The sequence below is a fragment of the Paramisgurnus dabryanus genome, chromosome 9, assembly GCF_030506205.2.
Source record: "Paramisgurnus dabryanus chromosome 9, PD_genome_1.1, whole genome shotgun sequence".
NCBI lineage: Eukaryota > Metazoa > Chordata > Actinopteri > Cypriniformes > Cobitidae > Paramisgurnus > Paramisgurnus dabryanus.
Window position 1 is genome coordinate 26,106,878 of NC_133345.1, and position 19,671 is coordinate 26,126,548.

The window sequence follows — 19,671 nt, forward strand, 5'->3', positions numbered from 1 at the left end:
AAAAAAAATAATAAATCCGAGCAAAAACAATAGGGCTTCGCACCTTTCGGTGCAGGCCATTCTGGCCTGCTCCTCGGTGCTCGAGCCCTAATAATAATTCTAGCAAAACCAATAGGGCTTCGCACCTTTCGGTGCAGGCCATTCTGGCCTGCTCCTCGGTGCTCGGGCCCTAATAAATATAGCTGCAAGCAGCAATGGCGGGCCCTCGCACGTTTTTTTACCGCTACACGGTGCGTCCGAGAAAACGATGCACGGTGGGCAAGGGCATCAAGTGGGTAAATATCAGTGGCTGTTGTTCCTGACCCATTTGGGGACTGTAGGTAAAAGAAACCCCACATTTTAGACAAACGGGGGCACTAGTGAGCCATTTAAGAGACACGCCTATGTCTGACCTTTTTGTCCACTCTGAACAGCCGACAACTCTGATGTGTGTGCCAACTTTAAGGATAATCTAAGCACGTCAAGAGCCTTAAATATGCCTGAAATAAAAGTAAAGTTTGCGGCGTTGCCATGGGAACAGCGTTTGAGATATCAAGAATCCCTTTGCAATTTATCATCTACTATGCCTCAGCATCATGGTGACCACTTTTGGTGTCAATTGCATGATTATTCTAGAAGGAGTATTTAAAGGAACATTGATGCAACTGAAAGGCTTAAATATGCCTTTAAAATGAAAGTAAAGTTTGACACGTTGCCATGGGAACAGCGTTCGAGATATCAAAAATCCCTTCGCAATTTATCATCTACAATCTCTCGGTTTCATGTTGACCACTTTTGGTGTCAATTGCATGATTTTTCTAGAAGGAGTATTTAAAAGAACATAGCATGGAACTGTCAAAAAAAATCCACCTTTGTGATTGACACACTTCCTGGCGCCTGGTGGTGGCGCTATACCCGGGAGTCACAATAGGCACATCGATGCGATCGGAATCTTCAGACGAACAAACACCCCGCGTGGCATCACAATAAGACATTTTTTGCCTTAGATATTAGACACTTACTGTTTCTCTGATTTCGCCATAAATTTGTCGCCTCGCCATGGCAGAACCGTTCGAGATATCAAAAATCCCTTCGCAATTTAACAAGTACAATGTCTCGACATCATGTTTACCACGTTTGGTGTCAATCCCATGAATCCACTAGGAGGAGTATTTAAAAGTTCAACGCATTCATTTTTTAAACAATCCAAAATAGCCGACTTCCTGTTGGGCGGGGCTTAAATGTTAGAGTGCGAAAGTTGTTTGGGTCAATGAGATCTATATGCGTACCAACTCTCGTACATGTGCGTACATTTTTGCCCGATCTGTGCATCAATGTTATTTTTTGCATTACAGGGGGCGCTATAGAGCCCCCATGGCACGCCCGTGTTCCAGCCTTTGGATTTCTGCGATGACGGACGACTCTGATGTCTGTGCCAATTTTCAAGAGTTTTCGAGTATGTTAAGGCACCCAAAAAGTCCAAAAGTGTTAAAAAAAATAATAAAAAAAAAAAAAAAAAAAAAAAAAATAATAAAAAATATAGCTGCAAGCAGCGATGGCGGGCCCTCGCACGTTTGTTTACCGCTACACGGTGCCTCCGAGAAAACGATGCACGGTGGGCATGTGCATCAAGTGGGTATATATCAGTGTACTCTTTCATGTTGCTACTGACCCATATAGGTACAGTAGGTAAAAGAAACCCCATATTTTAGACAAACGGGGGCGCTAGTCAGTCACTAAATAGACACGCCTTTATCTGACGTTTTTGTCAACACTTAACAGCCGACAAATCAGATGTGTGTGCCAAATTTAAACTTAATCTACGCTGCCAAGAGCCTGAAATATGCCTGAAATAAAAGTAAGTTTGACGCGTTGCCATGGGAACAGCGTTCGATGTGTCAAAAATTCCTTTGCAATTTAACATCTTCAATGTCTCAGCATCATGTTGACCACTTCTGGTGTCAATCGCATGAATCCCATACGAGGAGTATTCAAAAGTTCACAGCATGTAAATGTCAGCCTTAAATATGCTGGAAAATGAAAGCAAAGTTTGACTCGTTGCCATGGGAACAACGTTTGAGATATCAAATATCCCTTCGCAATTTATCATCTACAATGTCTCAGCATCATGTTGACAACTTCTGGAGTCAATCGCATGAAAATCCTAGAAGGAGTATATAAAAGAGCATCGCATGGAACTGTAAGGCTTAAATATGCCTTTAAAATGAAAGTAAAGTTTGACAGGTTGCCATGGAAACAGCGTTCGAGATATCAAAAATCCCTTCGCAATTTATCACCTACAATGTCTTGGCATCATGTTGACCACTTCTTGTGTCAATCGCATGAAAATCCTAGAAGGAGTATTTAAAAGAACATCGCATGGAACTGTCAAAAAAATCCAGCTTTGTGACTGACACACTTCCTGGCGCCTGGTGGTGGCGCTATACCCGGGAGTCACAATAGGCACATCGATGCGATCGGAATCTTCAGACGAACAAACACAAACATACATATTCCAGCCTTTGCATGAGCCTAGTGGCACGTGACTTTGACATCTGTGCCAAATTTCCGTTGTTTTCGAGCATGTTAACGCACCCAAAGTGCACGCCAAGAGCTTAAATATGCCTGAAAATGAAAGTAAAGTTTGACGTGTTGCCATGGGAACAGCGTTCGAGATATCAAAAATCCCTTCGCAATTTATCATCTACAATGTCTCTGCATCGTGTTGACCGCTTTTTGTGTCAATCGCATGAAAATCCTAGGAGGAGTATTTAAAAGTTCACCATATGCAACTGTCAAGAAATCCACCTTTTGTGACTGCCACACTTCCTGGTGCCTGTTGGTGGCGCTATACCCGAGACTCAAAATAGGCACATCGATGCGATCGGAATCCTTGGCCGAACATACACACTGCGTTTCATCCCAATAAGACATTTTTTGCTTTAGATATTAGACACTTCCTGTTTCATTGAATTCGCCATAAATTTGTCGCCTCGTCATGGCAACACCGTTTGAGATATCAAAAATCCCTTCGCAATTTAGCAAGTCCAATGTCTCAGCATCATGTTCACCACGTTTGGTGTCAATCGTATGAATTCCCTAGGAGAAGTATTTAAAAGTTCATGACTGACACACTTCCTGGCGCCTGGTGGTGGCGCTATACCCGGGAGTCACAATAGGCACATCGATGCGATCGGAATCTTCAGACGAACAAACACCCCGCATGGCATCACAATAAGACATTTTTTACCTTAGATATTAAACACTTCCTGTTTCTCTGATTTCGCCACAACTTTGTCGCCTCGCCATGGCAGAACCGTTCGAGATATCAAAAATCCCTTCGCAATTTAGCAAGTACAATGTCTCGACATCATGATCACCACATTTGGTGTCATTCGCACGAATCCCCTAGGAGGAGTATTTAAAAGTTCAACGCATGCATTTTTTAAACAGTCCAAAATAGCCGACTTCCTGTTGGGCGGAGCTTAAATGTTAGAGGGCGAAAGTTGTTCGGGTCGATGAGATCTATAAGCGTACCAAGTCTCGTACATGTGCGTACATTTTTGCCCGATCTGTGCATCAATGTTTTTTTTTGCATTACAGGGGGCGCTACAGAGCCCCTGTGCCACGCCCGTGTTCCAGCCTTTGGATTTCTGCGATGACGGACGACTCTGACGTCTGTGCCAATTTTCAAGAGTTTTCGAGTATGTTAAGGCCCCCAAAAAGTCCAAAAGTGTTAAAAAAAAAAAAAAAAAAAAAAAAAATAATAATAATAATAAAATATAGCTGCAAGCAGCAATGGCGGGCCCTCGCACGTTTTTTTACCGCTACACGGTGCGTCCGAGAAAACGATGCACGGTGGGCAAGCGCATCAAGTGGGTAAATATCAGTGGGCTATTTAATGTTGTTACAGAGCCATTTGGGGACTGTAGGTAAAAGAAACACCACATTTTAGACAAACAGGGGCGCTAGTGAGCCACTTAAGAGACACGCCTATATCTGACCTTTTTGTGCACACTTAACAGCTGACAACTCTGATGTGTGTGCCAACTTTAAGGTTAATCTACTCACGCCAAGAGCCTTAAATATGCCTGAAATAAAAGGAAAGTTTGTGGCGTTGCCATGGGAACAACGTTCGAGATATCAAAAATCCCTTCGCAATTTATCATCTACAATGTCTCAGCATCATGTTGACCACTTCTGGTGTTAATCGCATGAATATCCTAGAAGGAGTATTTAAAGGAACATCGGCGTCAACTGAAAGGCTTAAATATGCCTTTAAAATGAAAGTAAAGTTTGACAGGTTGCCATGGGAACAGCGTTCGAGATATCAAAAATCCCTTCGCAATTTATCATCTACAATGTCTCGGCATCATGTTGACTACTTCTTGGGTCAAACGCATGAAAATCCTAGAAGGAGTATTTAAAAGAACATCGCATGGAACTGTCAAAAAAATCCAGCTTTGTGACTGACACACTTCCTGGCGCCTGGTGGTGGCGCTATACCCGGGAGTCACAATAGGCACATCGATGCGATCGGAATCTTCAGGCGAACAAACACCCCGCTTGGCATCGCAATAAGAAATTTTTTGCCTTAGATATTAGACACTTCCTGTTTCTCTGATTTCGCCATAAATTTGTCGCCTCGCCATGGCAGAACCGTTCGAGATATCAAAAATCCCTTCGCAATTTAGCAAGTCCAATGTCTCGACATCATGTTCACCACGTTTGGTGTCAGTCCCATGAATCCACTAGGAGGAGTATTTAAAAGTTCAACGCATTCATTTTTTAAACAATCCAAAATAGCCGACTTCCTGTTGGGCGGAGCTTAAATCTTAGAGTGTGAAAGTTGTTCGGGTCGATGAGATCTATATGCGTACCAACTCCCGTACATGTGCGTACATTTTTGCCCGATCTGTGCATCAATGTTATTTTTTTGCATTACAGGGGGCGCTACAGAGCTCCCTTGCCACGCCTATATTCCAGCCTTTGCATGAGCCTAGTGGCACGTGACTTTGACATCTGTGCCAAATTTCCGTTGTTTTCGAGCATGTTAAGGCACCCAAAGTGCATGGCAAGAGCTTAAATATGCCTGAAAATGAAAGTAAAGTTTGACGTGTTGCCATGGGAACAGCGTTCAAGATATCAAAAATCCCTTCGCAATTTATCATCTACAATGTCTCAGCATCGTGTTGACCGCTTTTGGTGTCAATCGCATGAAAATCCTAGGAGGAGTATTTAAAAGTTCACCATATGCAACTGTCAAGAAATCCACCTTTTGTGACTGCCACACTTCCTGGTGCCTGTTGGTGGCGCTATACCCAAGACTCAAAATAGGCACATCGATGCGATCGGAATCCTTGGCCGAACATACACACTGCGTTTCATCCCAATAAGACATTTTTTGCTTTAGATATTAGAGACTTCCTGTTTCATTGAATTCGCCATAAATTTGTCGCCTCGTCATGGCAACACCGTTTGAGATATCAAAAATCCCTTCGCAATTTAGCAAGTCCAATGTCTCAGCATCATGTTCATCACGTTTGGTGTCAATCGTATGAATTCCCTAGGAGAAGTATTTAAAAGTTCATGACTGACACACTTCCTGGCGCCTGGTGGTGGCGCTATACCCGGGAGTCACAATAGGCACATCGATGCGATCGGAATCTTCAGACGAACAAACACCCCGCATGGGATCACAATAAGACATTTTTTACCTTAGATATTAAACACTTCCTGTTTCTCTGATTTCGCCACAACTTTGTCGCCTCGCCATGGCAGAACCGTTCGAGATATCAAAAATCCCTTCGCAATTTAGCAAGTCCAATGTCTCGACATCATGTTCACCACGTTTGGTGTCAATCCCATGAATCCCCTGGGAGGAGTATATAAAAGTTCACCGCATGCATTTTTTAAACAATCCAAAATAGCCGACTTCCTGTTGGGCGGAGCTTAAATGTTAGAGGGCGAAAGTTGTTCGGGTCGATGAGATCTATAAGCGTACCAATTCTCGTACATGTGCGTACATTTTTGCCCGATCTGTGCATCAATGGTTTTTTTTGCATTACAGGGGGCGCTACAGAGCCCCCGTGCCACGCCCGTGTTCCAGCCTTTGGATTTCTGCGATGACGGACGACTCTGACATCTGTGCCAATTTTCAAGAGTTTTCGAGTATGTTAAGGCCCCCAAAAAGTCCAAAAGTGTTAAAAAAAATAAAAAAAAAAAAAATAATAATAAAAAATATAGCTGCAAGCAGCAATGGCGGGCCCTCGCACGTTTTTTTACCGCTACACGGTGCGTCCGAGAAAACGATGCACGGTGGGCAAGCGCATCAAGTGGGTAAATATCAGTGGGCTATTTAATGTTGTTACAGAGCCATTTGGGGACTGTAGGTAAAAGAAACCCCACATTTTAGACAAACGGGGGCGCTAGTGAGCCACTAAAGAGACACGCCTTTGTCTGACCTATTTGTCCACTCTGAACAGCCGACAACTCTGATGTTTGTGCCGACTTTTAGGTTAATCTAAGCACGCCAAGAGTCCTAAATATGCCTGAAATAAATGTAAAGTTTGGGGCGTTGCCATGGGAACAGCGTTCGAGATATCAAAAATCCCTTCGCAATTTATCATCTACTATGTCTCGGCATCATGTTGACCGCTTTTGGTGTCAATCGCATGAATATTCTAGAAGGAGTATTTAAAAGAACATCGGCGTCAACTTAAAGGCTTAAATAAGCCTTTAAAATGAAAGTAAAGTTTGACGCGTTGCCATGGGAACAGCGTTTGAGATATCAAAAATCCCTTCGCAATTTATCATCTACAATGTCTCGGCATCATGTTGACCACTTTTGGTGTCAATTGCATGATTATTCTAGAAGGAGTATTTAAAAGAACATCGGCGTCAACTGTCAGGCTTAAATAAGCCTTTAAAATGAAAGTAAAAAGTTTGACGCGTTGCCTTGGGAACAGCGTTCGAGATATCAAAAATCCCTTCGCAATTTATCATCTACAATGCCTCAGCATCATGTTGACCACTTTTGGCGTCAATCGCATGAATATTCTAGAAGGAGTATTTAAAAGAACATTGGTGTCAACTGAAAGGCTTAAATATGCCTTAAAAATGAAAGTAAAGTTTGACAGGTTGTCATGGGAACAGCGTTCGAGATATCAAAAATCCCTTCGCAATTTATCATCTACAATGTCTTGGCATCATGTTGACCACTTTTGGTGTCAATCGCATAAACATTCTAGGAGGAGTATTTAAAAGAACATCGCATGGAACTGTCAAAAAAAATCCACCTTTATGACTGACACACTTCCTGGCGCCTGGTGGTGGCGCTATACCCGGGAGTCACAATGGGCACATCGATGCGATCGGAATCTTCAGACGAACAAACACCCCGCGTGTCATCACAATAAGATATTTTTTGCCTTAGATATTAGACACTTCCTGTTTCTCTGAATTCGCCATAAATTTGTCGCCTCGCCATGGCAACACCATTCGAGATATCAAAAATCCCTTCGCAATTTAGCAAGTCCAATGTCTCGACATCATGTTCACCACGTTTGGTGTCAATCGCATGCATCCTCTAGGAGGAGTATTTAAAAGTTCAACGCATGCATTTTTTAAACAATCCAAAATAGCCGACTTCCTGTTGGGCGGAGCTTAAATGTTAGAGTGTGAAAGTTTGTTCGGGTCAATGAGATCTATATGCGTACCAACTCCCGTACATGTGCGTACATTTTGGCCCGATCTGTGCATCAATGTTATTTTTTTGCATTACAGGGGGCGCTACAGAGCTCCCTTGCCACGCCCATATTCCAGCCTTTGCATGAGCCTAGTGGCACGGGACTTTGACATCTGTGCCAAATTTCCGTTGTTTTCGAGCATGTTAAGGCACCCAAAGTGCACGCCAAGAGCTTAAATATGCCTGAAAATGAAAGTAAAGTTTGACGTGTTGCCATGGGAACAGCGTTCGAGATATCAAAAATCCCTTCGCAATTTATCATCTACAATGTCTCAGCATCGTGTTGACCGCTTTTGGTGTCAATCGCATGAAAATCCTAGGAGGAGTATTTAAAAGTTCACCATATGCAACTGTCAAGAAATCCACCTTTTGTGACTGCCACACTTCCTGGTGCCTGTTGGTGGCGCTATACCCGAGACTCAAAATAGGCACATCGATGCGATCGGAATCCTTGGCTGAACATACACACTGCGTTTCATCCCAATAAGACATTTTTTGCTTTAGATATTAGACACTTCCTGTTTCATTGAAATCGCCATAAATTTGTCGCCTCGTCATGGCAACACCGTTTGAGATATCAAAAATCCCTTCGCAATTTAGCAAGTCCAATGTCTCAGCATCATGTTCACCACGTTTGGTGTCAATCGTAGGAATTCCCTAGGAGAAGTATTTAAAAGTTCATGACTGACACACTTCCTGGGGCCTGGTGGTGGCGCTATACCCGGGAGTCACAATAGGCACATCGATGCGATCGGAATCTTCAGACGAACAAACACCCCGCATGGCATCACAATAAGACATTTTTTACCTTAGATATTAAACACTTCCTGTTTCTCTGATTTCGCCACAACTTTGTCGCCTCGCCATGGCAGAACCGTTCGAGATATCAAAAATCCCTTCGCAATTTAGCAAGTACAATGTCTCGACATCATGATCACCACATTTGGTGTCATTCGCACGAATCCCCTAGGAGGAGTATTTAAAAGTTCAATGCATGCATTTTTTAAACAGTCCAAAATAGCCGACTTCCTGTTGGGCGGAGCTTAAATGTTAGAGGGCGAAAGTTGTTCGGGTCGATGAGATCTATAAGCGTACCAACTCTCGTACATGTGCGTACATTTTTGCCCGATCTGTGCATCAATGTTTTTTTTTGCATTACAGGGGGCGCTACAGAGCCCCTGTGCCACGCCCGTGTTCCAGCCTTTGGATTTCTGCGATGACGGACGACTCTGACGTCTGTGCCAATTTTCAAGAGTTTTCGAGTATGTTAAGGCCCCCAAAAAGTCCAAAAGTGTTAAAAAAAATAAAAAAAAAAATAAAAATAAATATAGCTGCAAGCAGCAATGGCGGGCCCTCGCACGTTTTTTTACCGCTACACGATGCGTCCGAGAAAACGATGCACGGCGGGCAAGGGCATCAAGTGGGTAAACATCAGTGGGCTATTTAATGTTGTTACTGAGCCATTTGGGGACTGTAGGTAAAAGAAAAACCCCACATTTTAGACAAACGGGGGCGCTAGTGAGCCACTTAAGAGACACGCCTTTGCCTGACCTATTTGTCCACTCTGAACAGCCGACAACTCTGATGTGTGTGCCAACGTTTAGGTTAATCTAAGCACGCCAAGAGTCCTAAATATGCCTGAAATAAATGTAAAGTTTGGGGCGTTGCCATGGGAACAGCGTTCGAGATATCAAAAATCCCTTCGCAATTTATCATCTACTATGTCTCGGCATCATGTTAACCGCTTTTGGTGTCAATCTCAATAATATTCTAGAAGGAGTATTTAAAAGAACATTGGCGTCAACTGAAAGGCTTAAATATGCCTTTAAAATGAAAGTAAAGTTTGACGTGTTGCCATGGGAACAGCGTTCGAGATATCAAAAATCCCTTCGCAATTTATCATCTACAATGTCTTGGCATCATGTTGACCACTTCTGGTGTCAATCTCATGAAAATCCTAGAAGGAGTATTTAAAAGTTTCCTGCATGCAACAGAAAGGCTTAAATATGCCTTTAAAATGAAAGTAAAGTTTGACGCGTTGCCATGGGAACAGCGTTTGAGATATCAAAAATCCCTTCGCAATTTATCATCTACAATGTCTCGGCATCATGTTGACCACTTCTGGTGTCAATCTCATGAAAATCCTAGAAGGAGTATTTAAAAGAACATTGCATGGAACTGTCAAAAAAATCCAGCTTTGTGACTGACACACTTCCTGGCGCCTGGTGGTGGCGCTATACCCGGGAGTCACAATAGGCACATCGATGCGATCAGAATCTTCAGACAAACAAACACCCCGCGTGTCATCACAATAAGACATTTTTTGCCCTAGATATTAGACACTTCCTGTTTCTCTGATTTCGCCACAACTTTGTCGCCTCGCCATGGCAGAACCGTTCGAGATATCAAAAATCCCTTCGCAATTTAGCAAGTCCAATGTCTCGACATCATGTTCACCACGTTTGGTGTCAATCGCATGAATCCCCTGGGAGGAGTATATAAAAGTTCAACGCATGCATTTTTTAAACAATCCAAAATAGCCGACTTCCTGTTGGGCGGAGCTTAAATGTTAGAGGGCGAAAGTTGTTCGGGTCGATGAGATCTATAAGCGTACCAAGTCTCGTACATGTGCGTACATTTTTGCCCGATCTGTGCATCAATGTTTTTTTTTGCATTACAGGGGGCGCTACAGAGCCCCTGTGCCACGCCCGTGTTCCAGCCTTTGCATGAGCCTAGTGGTACGAGACACTGACATGTGTGCCAAGTTTCAAGAGTTTTCGAGTATGTTAAGGGACCCAAATTAACTCAAGTGTTGAAAAAAAAAAAAAAAAAAAAAAAAATAATAATAATAAAAATAATAATCTGAGCAAAAACAATAGGGCTTCGCACCTTTCGGTGCAGGCCATTCTGGCCTGCTCCTCGGTGCTCGAGCCCTAATAAAAATAATAATCCGAGCAAAAACAATAGGGCTTCGCACCTACGGTGCAGGCCATTCTGGCCTGCTCCTCGGTGCTCGAGCCCTAATAATAATCCGAGCAAAAACAATAGGGCTTCGCACCTTTCGGTGCAGGCCATTCTGGCCTGCTCCTCGGTGCTCGGGCCCTAATAATCCGAGCAAAAACAATAGGGCTTCGCACCTTTCGGTGCAGGCCATTCTGGCCTGCTCCTCGGTGCTCGAGCCCTAAAAAGTAACATTTATTGAACTTAAAAAAAACTATATTTAACAAATAGTAAAAACAGGTGAGGGTGCTGTGGAACCATGAACTGCACTCTCCACAATAATGAGGAACTATCAGCAAAGGATACTGATTTCTTTACTACTACAAATATATATAGGAGTGGTTTCCTGGACAGGAATTATCTTAAACTAGGACTAGAGCTTAGTTTAATTAGGAAATATAACTAGTTTTAACAAACATGCCTTACTGAAAACATTACTTGTGTCCATTTTGAGGCAAAACACAGGGCACTGATGTATTTTAAGATATGTTAAAAAGAGATGTTATTAGTTTGAAAAGCTCTTACATTTATTTTAGTCTAGGACAAGTCTAATCTCTGTCCGGGAAACCGCCTCATAGAGATGAGAAATAAAAACCTGCTTTGTCCAGCTACAGTATGATCAGCTGTTAGGCCGAGCTTTCGATGTTGTTATGGAAAGGTTGGTTGTTTTTAGTCACATGACCTGCAATCGATTTCGTCTTCCAGCACTCTGTTTGTAATAATGCCGGAAAAAATCGGCGAACACGGCAGCCACGTATCAGCCAATGCCGATACACATAAAACTCACAAATATCGGCCCAATATATCAGCCGGACGATATATATTGACCTATCACTAGTTTTTAGTTATTGATTTCACATATCAAGCTTATATTTTAACTGAATGTTCTTTACATTATGTAGCATAATTTTATGTAGAAAGCTATAAATCATAAAAATGACTCAAGCTGGGATTTTACAGACTGGGTTACTCTTACTGGGTGAACTGATTATGCTGATTGGGTAAAATCATTTTTGTAACACTTTAAATCTGCTTTTAATTGCCTTTATTTTGCAGATCAATTTATCATTCTGCTTGGTTTTTTATAAGAAAAATATTGGACATCTAAAAATATTCCTTTCATCTCCTGAACAGATCTGTTCCATTATGCCAGCGACAATAAGGATTTCCTCTCTGGTTATTATTTAGGGCAGTGGTTCCCAAACTGGAGGCCGGGGGCCGCGAGATGGTGCCAGGCGGGCCACAGTTTTATGACATATAATTTATCCTAAATTCTGTGTAATTAAACCTAAAAAATATATGGCTACTAACCAAAAGCACTACTTTGTATAAACTAATATTTTGTTAAATAAAATGTTACGTTTTAGAACTGTTTTTTGTCATAAATTGTCTTTGGGTGGGGGGGCGTGAAGGAATGTACCATACACAAAGAGGGCCGCACACTGAAAAATTTTGAGAACCACTGATTTAGGGCACATATATGAGCTTCCCATGGCTTTTATATTGTAGTATGTTTACATTTATACATTTGGCATATGCTTTAAAGGAATAGTCTACCCTTTTGCCATATTAAACTATGTTATTACCTCAACCTAGACGAATTAATACACACCTATCTTTTTTCAATGCGTGCACTGTACAGCGTGTTGTGAATGTGTTAGCATTTAGCCTAGCCCCATTCATTCCTATGGTACCAAAAAAAAAGTTTTATTTTGTGGCACCATACTTAATGGTATAACTCCTCATGTAACAGACTTTAAATAGGGAAAACACGGAAGTGTTTGGTGGCTTCCCTGTTTGGTACCATAGATATGAATGTGGCTAGGCTAAATGCTAACACATTCACGACGCGCTGTACAGTGCACGCATTGAAAAAAGATAGATATGTATAATTCGTCATGTATAAAAGTTGAGGTAATAACATAGTTTAATATGGCAAAAGGGTAGACTATTCCTTTAACCAAAGTGTTTATGGTATACATTTTATGAAAAAAATATATGGGTTACCTAGGACCTTTTGATAGTACTAGTGCATATAGGTCATATACTAGTAATATTTTCTATATTCTCTATCTATCTACAGGTTGTTGGGTTTGTAGTGTCCATGCTACAGAGGGCATGTGTTGGTCTGGAGTGCGGTGCTGACAGTCCAGTAGAGAGTCAGACTCTCAGTATGGGAATAGGTCTTGTGGCAACTCTACTCTCTGGAGCTGCTGAGGTATACTGTAGTAAACATACCATTGTACACAAAAATACAATAATTATGTAGGCCCATGTATGTATGTAACTGTGGTACTGTGAAGATAAATGGAAAATAACCTGCTTTTAATCAAACACATTTAACCTATCGTGTTGGCGCCCTCTGCTGTTACCCCCTACTTTCTCCATTACACTCGTGATTTTGTCTATATCACAAATATAAGATGACCTCGTCTTATATTCGGGTATATGCGGTTTATGTTCAGATGCAAAACCCGCTTTGTGCGTATGACATGATTTTTTGTAAATTAGCTTTTTTAATGGATTCCGCCTAAAAATTCGTATTTCTGAATGGCAGGATTAAGCAGATTTTATGCAAAAGTATTTGATGAATGCATAGTACGTGCTAAGAACATTCGGTTACAATCATTATCAAATTTTTGGTGGAGGTGGCATTTAGCGACTTTTGCATATAATCTCTTCATATGTATATAATATGGTTCATCAGAGTAATCACTGCTTGTGTGTTTTCTCATAGCTGAGTCCAGACGATTACTTGTCCATGGCTGAATTGCTGCCACCTCTGGACCAGATTTCCCAGAAACACCCAGAGCCGGTCATACAAGAACTGGCCTCTGATCTGAGAGCCACCATCGCTACACGTGGGGCGTACCGCCCCAATACGATTCCCACAGCAGCCAGACAACACAGACCTGCTGAGACAGCTAGTCGCAATCCTAACACCCATCCAACCAAAACATTGTCTTCCATACCCCACACTACAAGTAACAAGACCCTGGCAGGGCAGCAAACCTCCACTCATTCACTCAGCTCTGAAAACAGACCTAGCCCTTTGGTTAGCCAGGTTCCAACCTCACCAGCATCCCATCCCAAACATGCAACAGATACAGCACCCGGAGTCTCAAGCCACAGTGCTGAACCAAAGCCTGGACATGCAGGTGGATCTGTCCCATCCAGTCAAGCTTTTTCAGAGTGCCTGTTGGAGGCCTATAACCCAGATGTGCCCACCAGAGCTGTCGCACTGCGCTCACTGACCCGCTTTTGTAGAGATGGAGATAAAGCAGCACTGCAGAGCAAAGACAAACTGCTTACAGTAAGTCTGTGCTATATACATATGTATATACGTGATGTATAGGGCTGTATAGTCACCATAAGATTTGTTGTATTACTATGTACAATTATTCATCATTCTCTTTATTAGAATACAACAAGAATATACAGGAAATTTGTCTGAAGTTAAAAAACAACCTTTATGACCTTTTCATTGCCATTAAAGTGAAATGTCTGAACCTAAACATAAAAGCCTGATAAAAATCAATAATTTACAAGTAAACACGCAGATGCACCTTAAGGGTTTTGAATTTAAATTCCTCATAGTTTATATATAATATAATAATACTGCCAATGATAACAACAACACTTATTCTCCCAGTATACATACATTCCCTGATGCAAAAAGCTAGGTGTCACATCTGCACATCTTTTGTGGTTATATAGACTCTTCGACCCTAGATGTAATCATTTATGTGGTCAACTTATTTTCAGTGTTTGCTTTTCTCTTGTGGGCTCGTTTTAAGGATCGTCTGTGGCACCAAACCATGTTTTAAAAATGAGCTGGGATGTTTGGTTTGTGAAAACCTCTTGCTTGAGGGCGTATGAAGACTCTCATGGGATCTAGTTAGGATGAGGGTCTTACTCCAGTTTCTCATCTAATATTCTCTGTGATAAGAGCCTCATCTCTGTCCAACCCTTCTTGAATACAACCAATTTACACATACAGAGAACCATGCTGACAGTCGCATAACATTTAGTGACCTTCTAGTTACTCAGGCAACTAAATTGTGTGTTTTCTCCTTAATTTAGACTTGGAATATTTGATTATTTTAACTGCTTCTGATGTGTTAAATTCAATTCTTTAGTCTCTTTTAGTCAGCGCTTCACTTTACATGAGCTCTTTTAAAATGTTCCAAAACGCACCATTTTAATTTGCATAACTGTAAATGTGTCAAGCTCAGTACAATTAGAAACCTTCAGAGCTGTCAGCGATAATTAGACCTAGGAATGAATTAACTCTGTCTTAAAGCTTTTATTTATTTCAATGCGTTTCAGGTCTTTCTGGAGAACTTAGAACATGAAGAGTCTTTTGTCTATCTGTCCGCTATTCAAGGTAAGACATGGAAAGAAAGTAAACTAATTCAACCATTGTTTTGAGAATGACACCAACATAGACCCTTTAATGCACAACTGTTATTGCCTATCTGTAACATTGAAATTTGAAAAGCTTTTTCAGATTACTTTGTCGATTTAAAGGTATGAACATAGTTAGTGTGCCATTTCTGTATGTAATCAGCTCTTGATGGAAAGGCTGTGTGGTCTCAGCCTCTCTTTTCATTTGCTTACATAATAAAGGCTTTCTGTTAAACATTTTGTCTCTTAAAATCATGGTTCCCAAACATGTTCATTCCGCGACCCACTTAGATAAGGAATAATTGAGGACAAGCCGTTGAACTATTTTAAAATAATGCACACCAAATTTTTTTATTTTTATACCACCGAATACTTTATTCTGATTGGTTGAGAAATGTTCCACAAATGTTAATAATTTTTCTGTAAAAAGCACACCTCACCTGTCAAATGTTTTAAAAAAAGCCAGAGCAATGTTTGTGGTTACCATGGTATAAGCAGAATAATTGACGACGGACCATTGAATTATTCGCAAATGCGTCATGCTGCATTACCACCTTGGGTGGGCATTATTTTCGAAGAATTCAATGGTTCGTCGTCAATTATTCCTCACATGATTCAAAGTATTCAATTATTCTGCTTATACCATGTTTACCACATACATTGCTTTGGTGATTATTTTAAGACATTTGACAGGTGAGGTGTGTGTTTTTGAAAAATAATACATACATGTGGAACATTACTCAGCCAATCAGGATAAAGCATTTAACAGCAACGTGTTATAAACCAGTATAATATATCTCAGGATCCACCATTTTTTTTATAGAAATATGGGTAACACTTTACAATAAGGTTCATTAGTTAACATTAGTTAATATATTAACTAACATAATCAAACCATGAGCAATACATTTGTAACAGTCTTTATTAATCTTTGTTAATGTTAGTTAATAGAAATACATTTTTATTAAATAAAATATTTAAAAATACAAAAAGGAATGTGTTTTCTTTAGAAGACAGTTAGTTAATATTGTCATTGTCCTGACCAACAGTTTGAAAATCCCAGTCTTAAAAAAATAGACCTTCAGTTTGTCATAATGAATAGACAAAAGTATGTGTTTCTATAGCTTTTGCACTTTTATTGTAAGTTGAAATTTAAATCTAAATGGAACTTATTTAATTAATATTATTTATTCATAATTAATATTTATTACCTATGTCTTGAATAAAATCGGTTACACTTTACAATAAGGTTGTATTTTTTTAAGGGACCTAAAAAATGCGAATTTTCCAGCTACCCTAGAGTTGAACATCTGATTTTCACCGTTTTGGAATCCATTCAGCTGATCTCCGGGTCTGGTCGTACCACTTTTAGCATAGCTTAGCACAATCCATTGAATCAGCGTTTCAAAATTTTTCCTATTTAAAACTTGTAGGGATGCACCGATAGGATTTTTTTGGGCCAATACTGATTTAAACAGACAACTTCTGGCCGATACCGATATTAAATTATGTATACAATACTATACGGTTGGTCTATTAGCTAGTTTATCATCAAATTATTTTTACTGAACATGGTTTTGATCTAATTAACATTCAACTGACCAACATAATAAGAGAGACAAAAATTAAGCTAAAACAAATATAATAAGACAGCATGACAACCTTCAAAGGTGGTTTTTGCTATTCAGCATTTATTTTATTAACAACATTAACTAGTTTTTTTACATATTTTGGATTTCTTTATGCAGTTAATTAATGAACAATTGTTATCGGCCTTTCTCGTGCTATTGCCGATATGCCGATGGTTTCAAAGTCATCAAAAATCGGCCGATAAATATCGGCGGCCGATACATCGGTGCATCATTAAAAACTTGACTCTTCTGTAGTTACATCGTATACTAAGAAAATTACAAGTTGCGAATTTTGTAGGCCGATATGGCTAGGAACTATACTCCCACACGTAATAATCAAGGCCTTTGTTTTAAATAGGAACAATGTCAAAACTTCGGTTATTTCTGAGCGTGATACTAAATGGTCTAATCCGATTAAATGGATTACGCTAAGCTATGCTTAAAGTGGTATCGCCAGACCCAGAGATTGGCTAAATGGATTCCAAAACGGTAAAAATCAAATGAGGGGAGCTGGAAAATGTATATTTTCAAAAAAAAAAGTGGAGGGTCCCTTTAACATTAGTTAGTGCATTAGCTAACATGAACTAACAATAAACAATACTACAGCATTTACTTATCTTACTTCTTGCTATGTTCAGCATTTACTAATACATTTTTTTTATCATTTTTAAAGTTGTAACTGTTATCATTAGTTAATGTATCATGAACTATCATTATTAAAGATTAATAAATGCTTTAAAAAACGATATTTTTATATATAATATTTCCTTATTAATCACATTATTAATGAAGTAATAGGAACATTTTTATTTAGGTTTATTGCAATCACCTCTTTTGAATTTAAATTGTTGGTTGTGGAGAAGTATTTTGTGTCTTTTTGAGATATTTGCATAAATAACTAGATCAGTCTCCGGTTGTTTTAGGAGCAACTTTCAATTTCAGAAGGATGCTGGTTCTGTTTCTATAAATAGATTTAGTTTTTTTTTAGGTCAAGTTCTCCCACCGTTTCTGCAACCAACATGATCTCGTTTTACTTCTTTAAATGGTCATACAGGACAATCTCAACTGATTCAGCCATACTGAGAAAAGCTTAGTTAACATCTCAACCTCAGATAGTCTGTTGTTTTCCTTTCCAGTCTTAAAAAGAGTCTGTTAAGCTTTCAGTCTTTATTCACCCTGCCTCTTTTATCTCTCCTCTGTATGCAGGGTTGGCAGTGTTGGCTGAGTTTTACCCTGAGCAGATCCTGCAGAGATTGCTGGCAGAGTATCATACCGGACCGAGTGAAGGTTCTCCCAAAAGACAGTGCTCTCTAGAGACACGCCTCAAAGTGGGTGAGGTTTTAATGAGAGCCAGCAGGGCAATGGGTAAGTCAGATCTGACTCTATCTGTCTGGTTCTTTCTTTCTTTCTTTCTTTCTCTCATTTGTAGCAGAATAGTGTGCGCTTCCTCATTGTGTCTCAAGATCAGTGAGTTTGGATCTGAGGCTTGTTGTCTTGGCCCGACTCCTTGACATTGACAGAAGAAGCTCTCAAAAAGCCCAGCAGCTGCTACGGTCGGCTGAATGCTCACAATGAATATCAGGGCTCCGTGTCTCATTCGCACACAGCAGGGTGCATCGCACACTTCACCAGCACACTTGAGCTCAGATTAATATCTAATGAGCCAATGATTTCTGTCGTTGATGTTATAAGTGTGTTTAAGCTTGTAATATCGAAATGTCAGACCGCAGTTGTTTCATAATGATCACTTCCAGTCTGTAATTAAATCAATCCTCACTTTGTATAAATGTGGCACTGGTTTCTAATTAAACACATCTCTTAATAGGGGGCTTGAACAGATGGCCACAGTTAACAAGAGGCATACGATGAAAGAAATGGATATTGCACCTTTTCTCGCCCCTTTCACTTTCCCGTAAACACTTTTTTCTTTTCAAAGATTAAGTCGAAGCTGTTAAGCCTATTTGATGTGTACAGACGATTGGTCATTTAAACAAGTGGGCATTGATGTCTCAGTAGGTCCTGGTGCATTGGTTTTGAAAGGTTTTACACCGTTTGAATGATATTAACTGGGCTTTCTCTGGGTTGGCCAATAAAATCAGTGGTGGGGATTGGAATCAGGCCCACTGGACCCACCTGCTGTGTCAATGCAGGATTCAATAGTAATGTTTTTGCTGGTCTGACTGTTAGAGTAATTCAAATTTTGTACAAGTCCTGCTAATTTTTAAACTTCAAATAAAGTTTTAGTTTTAGCAGCATATTTTTATATAAATCACAAAGAAATTCTTACATTTTGTTTTTATTGGTTTTGCAATAAATTGAGAAATTATAGCTGGGAATTATAGCTGTATTGCAACTTTATGGCAACTATAAATTCATAAGCACATGTTTGCTACAAAACCATGGCAAATGTTGATTATGTAAATGATAATGTATAGATAGCCGGTCGCAATGCAGAAGGTCTTGTATCACACTGAATGGGCTTATTTCACAATCACATCCAGCAGCCTATACAGCAGTGATGCGCAGGTTGATCCTAAATGAGCGGGTGCCTCTGGTCACCCGCGGTTATGATATATATATTTCGATGATATTTGGGTTGCGGTCGGTCGGGTCGTTTGAAGTAAAGATTAAATAAATGTATTATTATAAATATATCAATATATGTTATATTATATCATGTAAATAATATATCATGTTAATATATCAAATAATTATCAAATATATCAAATTAATATATCATATATATATATATATATATATATATATATATATATATATATATATATATATATATAGGCAACATTAAATATTGATTTGAATTTTTTTTGTTGCACATTTTTAACAAATTTTATTTTTTGTGTAATATTAAACTGTACCTGTCAAAAAGATTTGCAGCATCTGGGTTGC

General features: G+C 39.8%; 1 protein-coding gene across 3 annotated transcripts in view; it reads left to right on the plus strand.

Annotated features, from left to right (window-relative positions):
• The window catches only part of tango6 (transport and golgi organization 6 homolog (Drosophila)), a 43,330-nt gene that overhangs the window by 14,208 nt on the left and 9,451 nt on the right, over nt 1-19,671 (plus strand). For all 3 annotated transcript variants that reach the window (XM_065283339.1, XM_065283342.1, XM_065283340.2), the window contains exons 12-15: nt 12,810-12,944; nt 13,464-14,039; nt 15,056-15,113; nt 17,971-18,129. In XM_065283339.1, the coding sequence (XP_065139411.1) occupies nt 12,810-12,944; nt 13,464-14,039; nt 15,056-15,113; nt 17,971-18,129 (928 nt within the window). The remainder of the gene's footprint in view (nt 1-12,809; nt 12,945-13,463; nt 14,040-15,055; nt 15,114-17,970; nt 18,130-19,671) is intronic.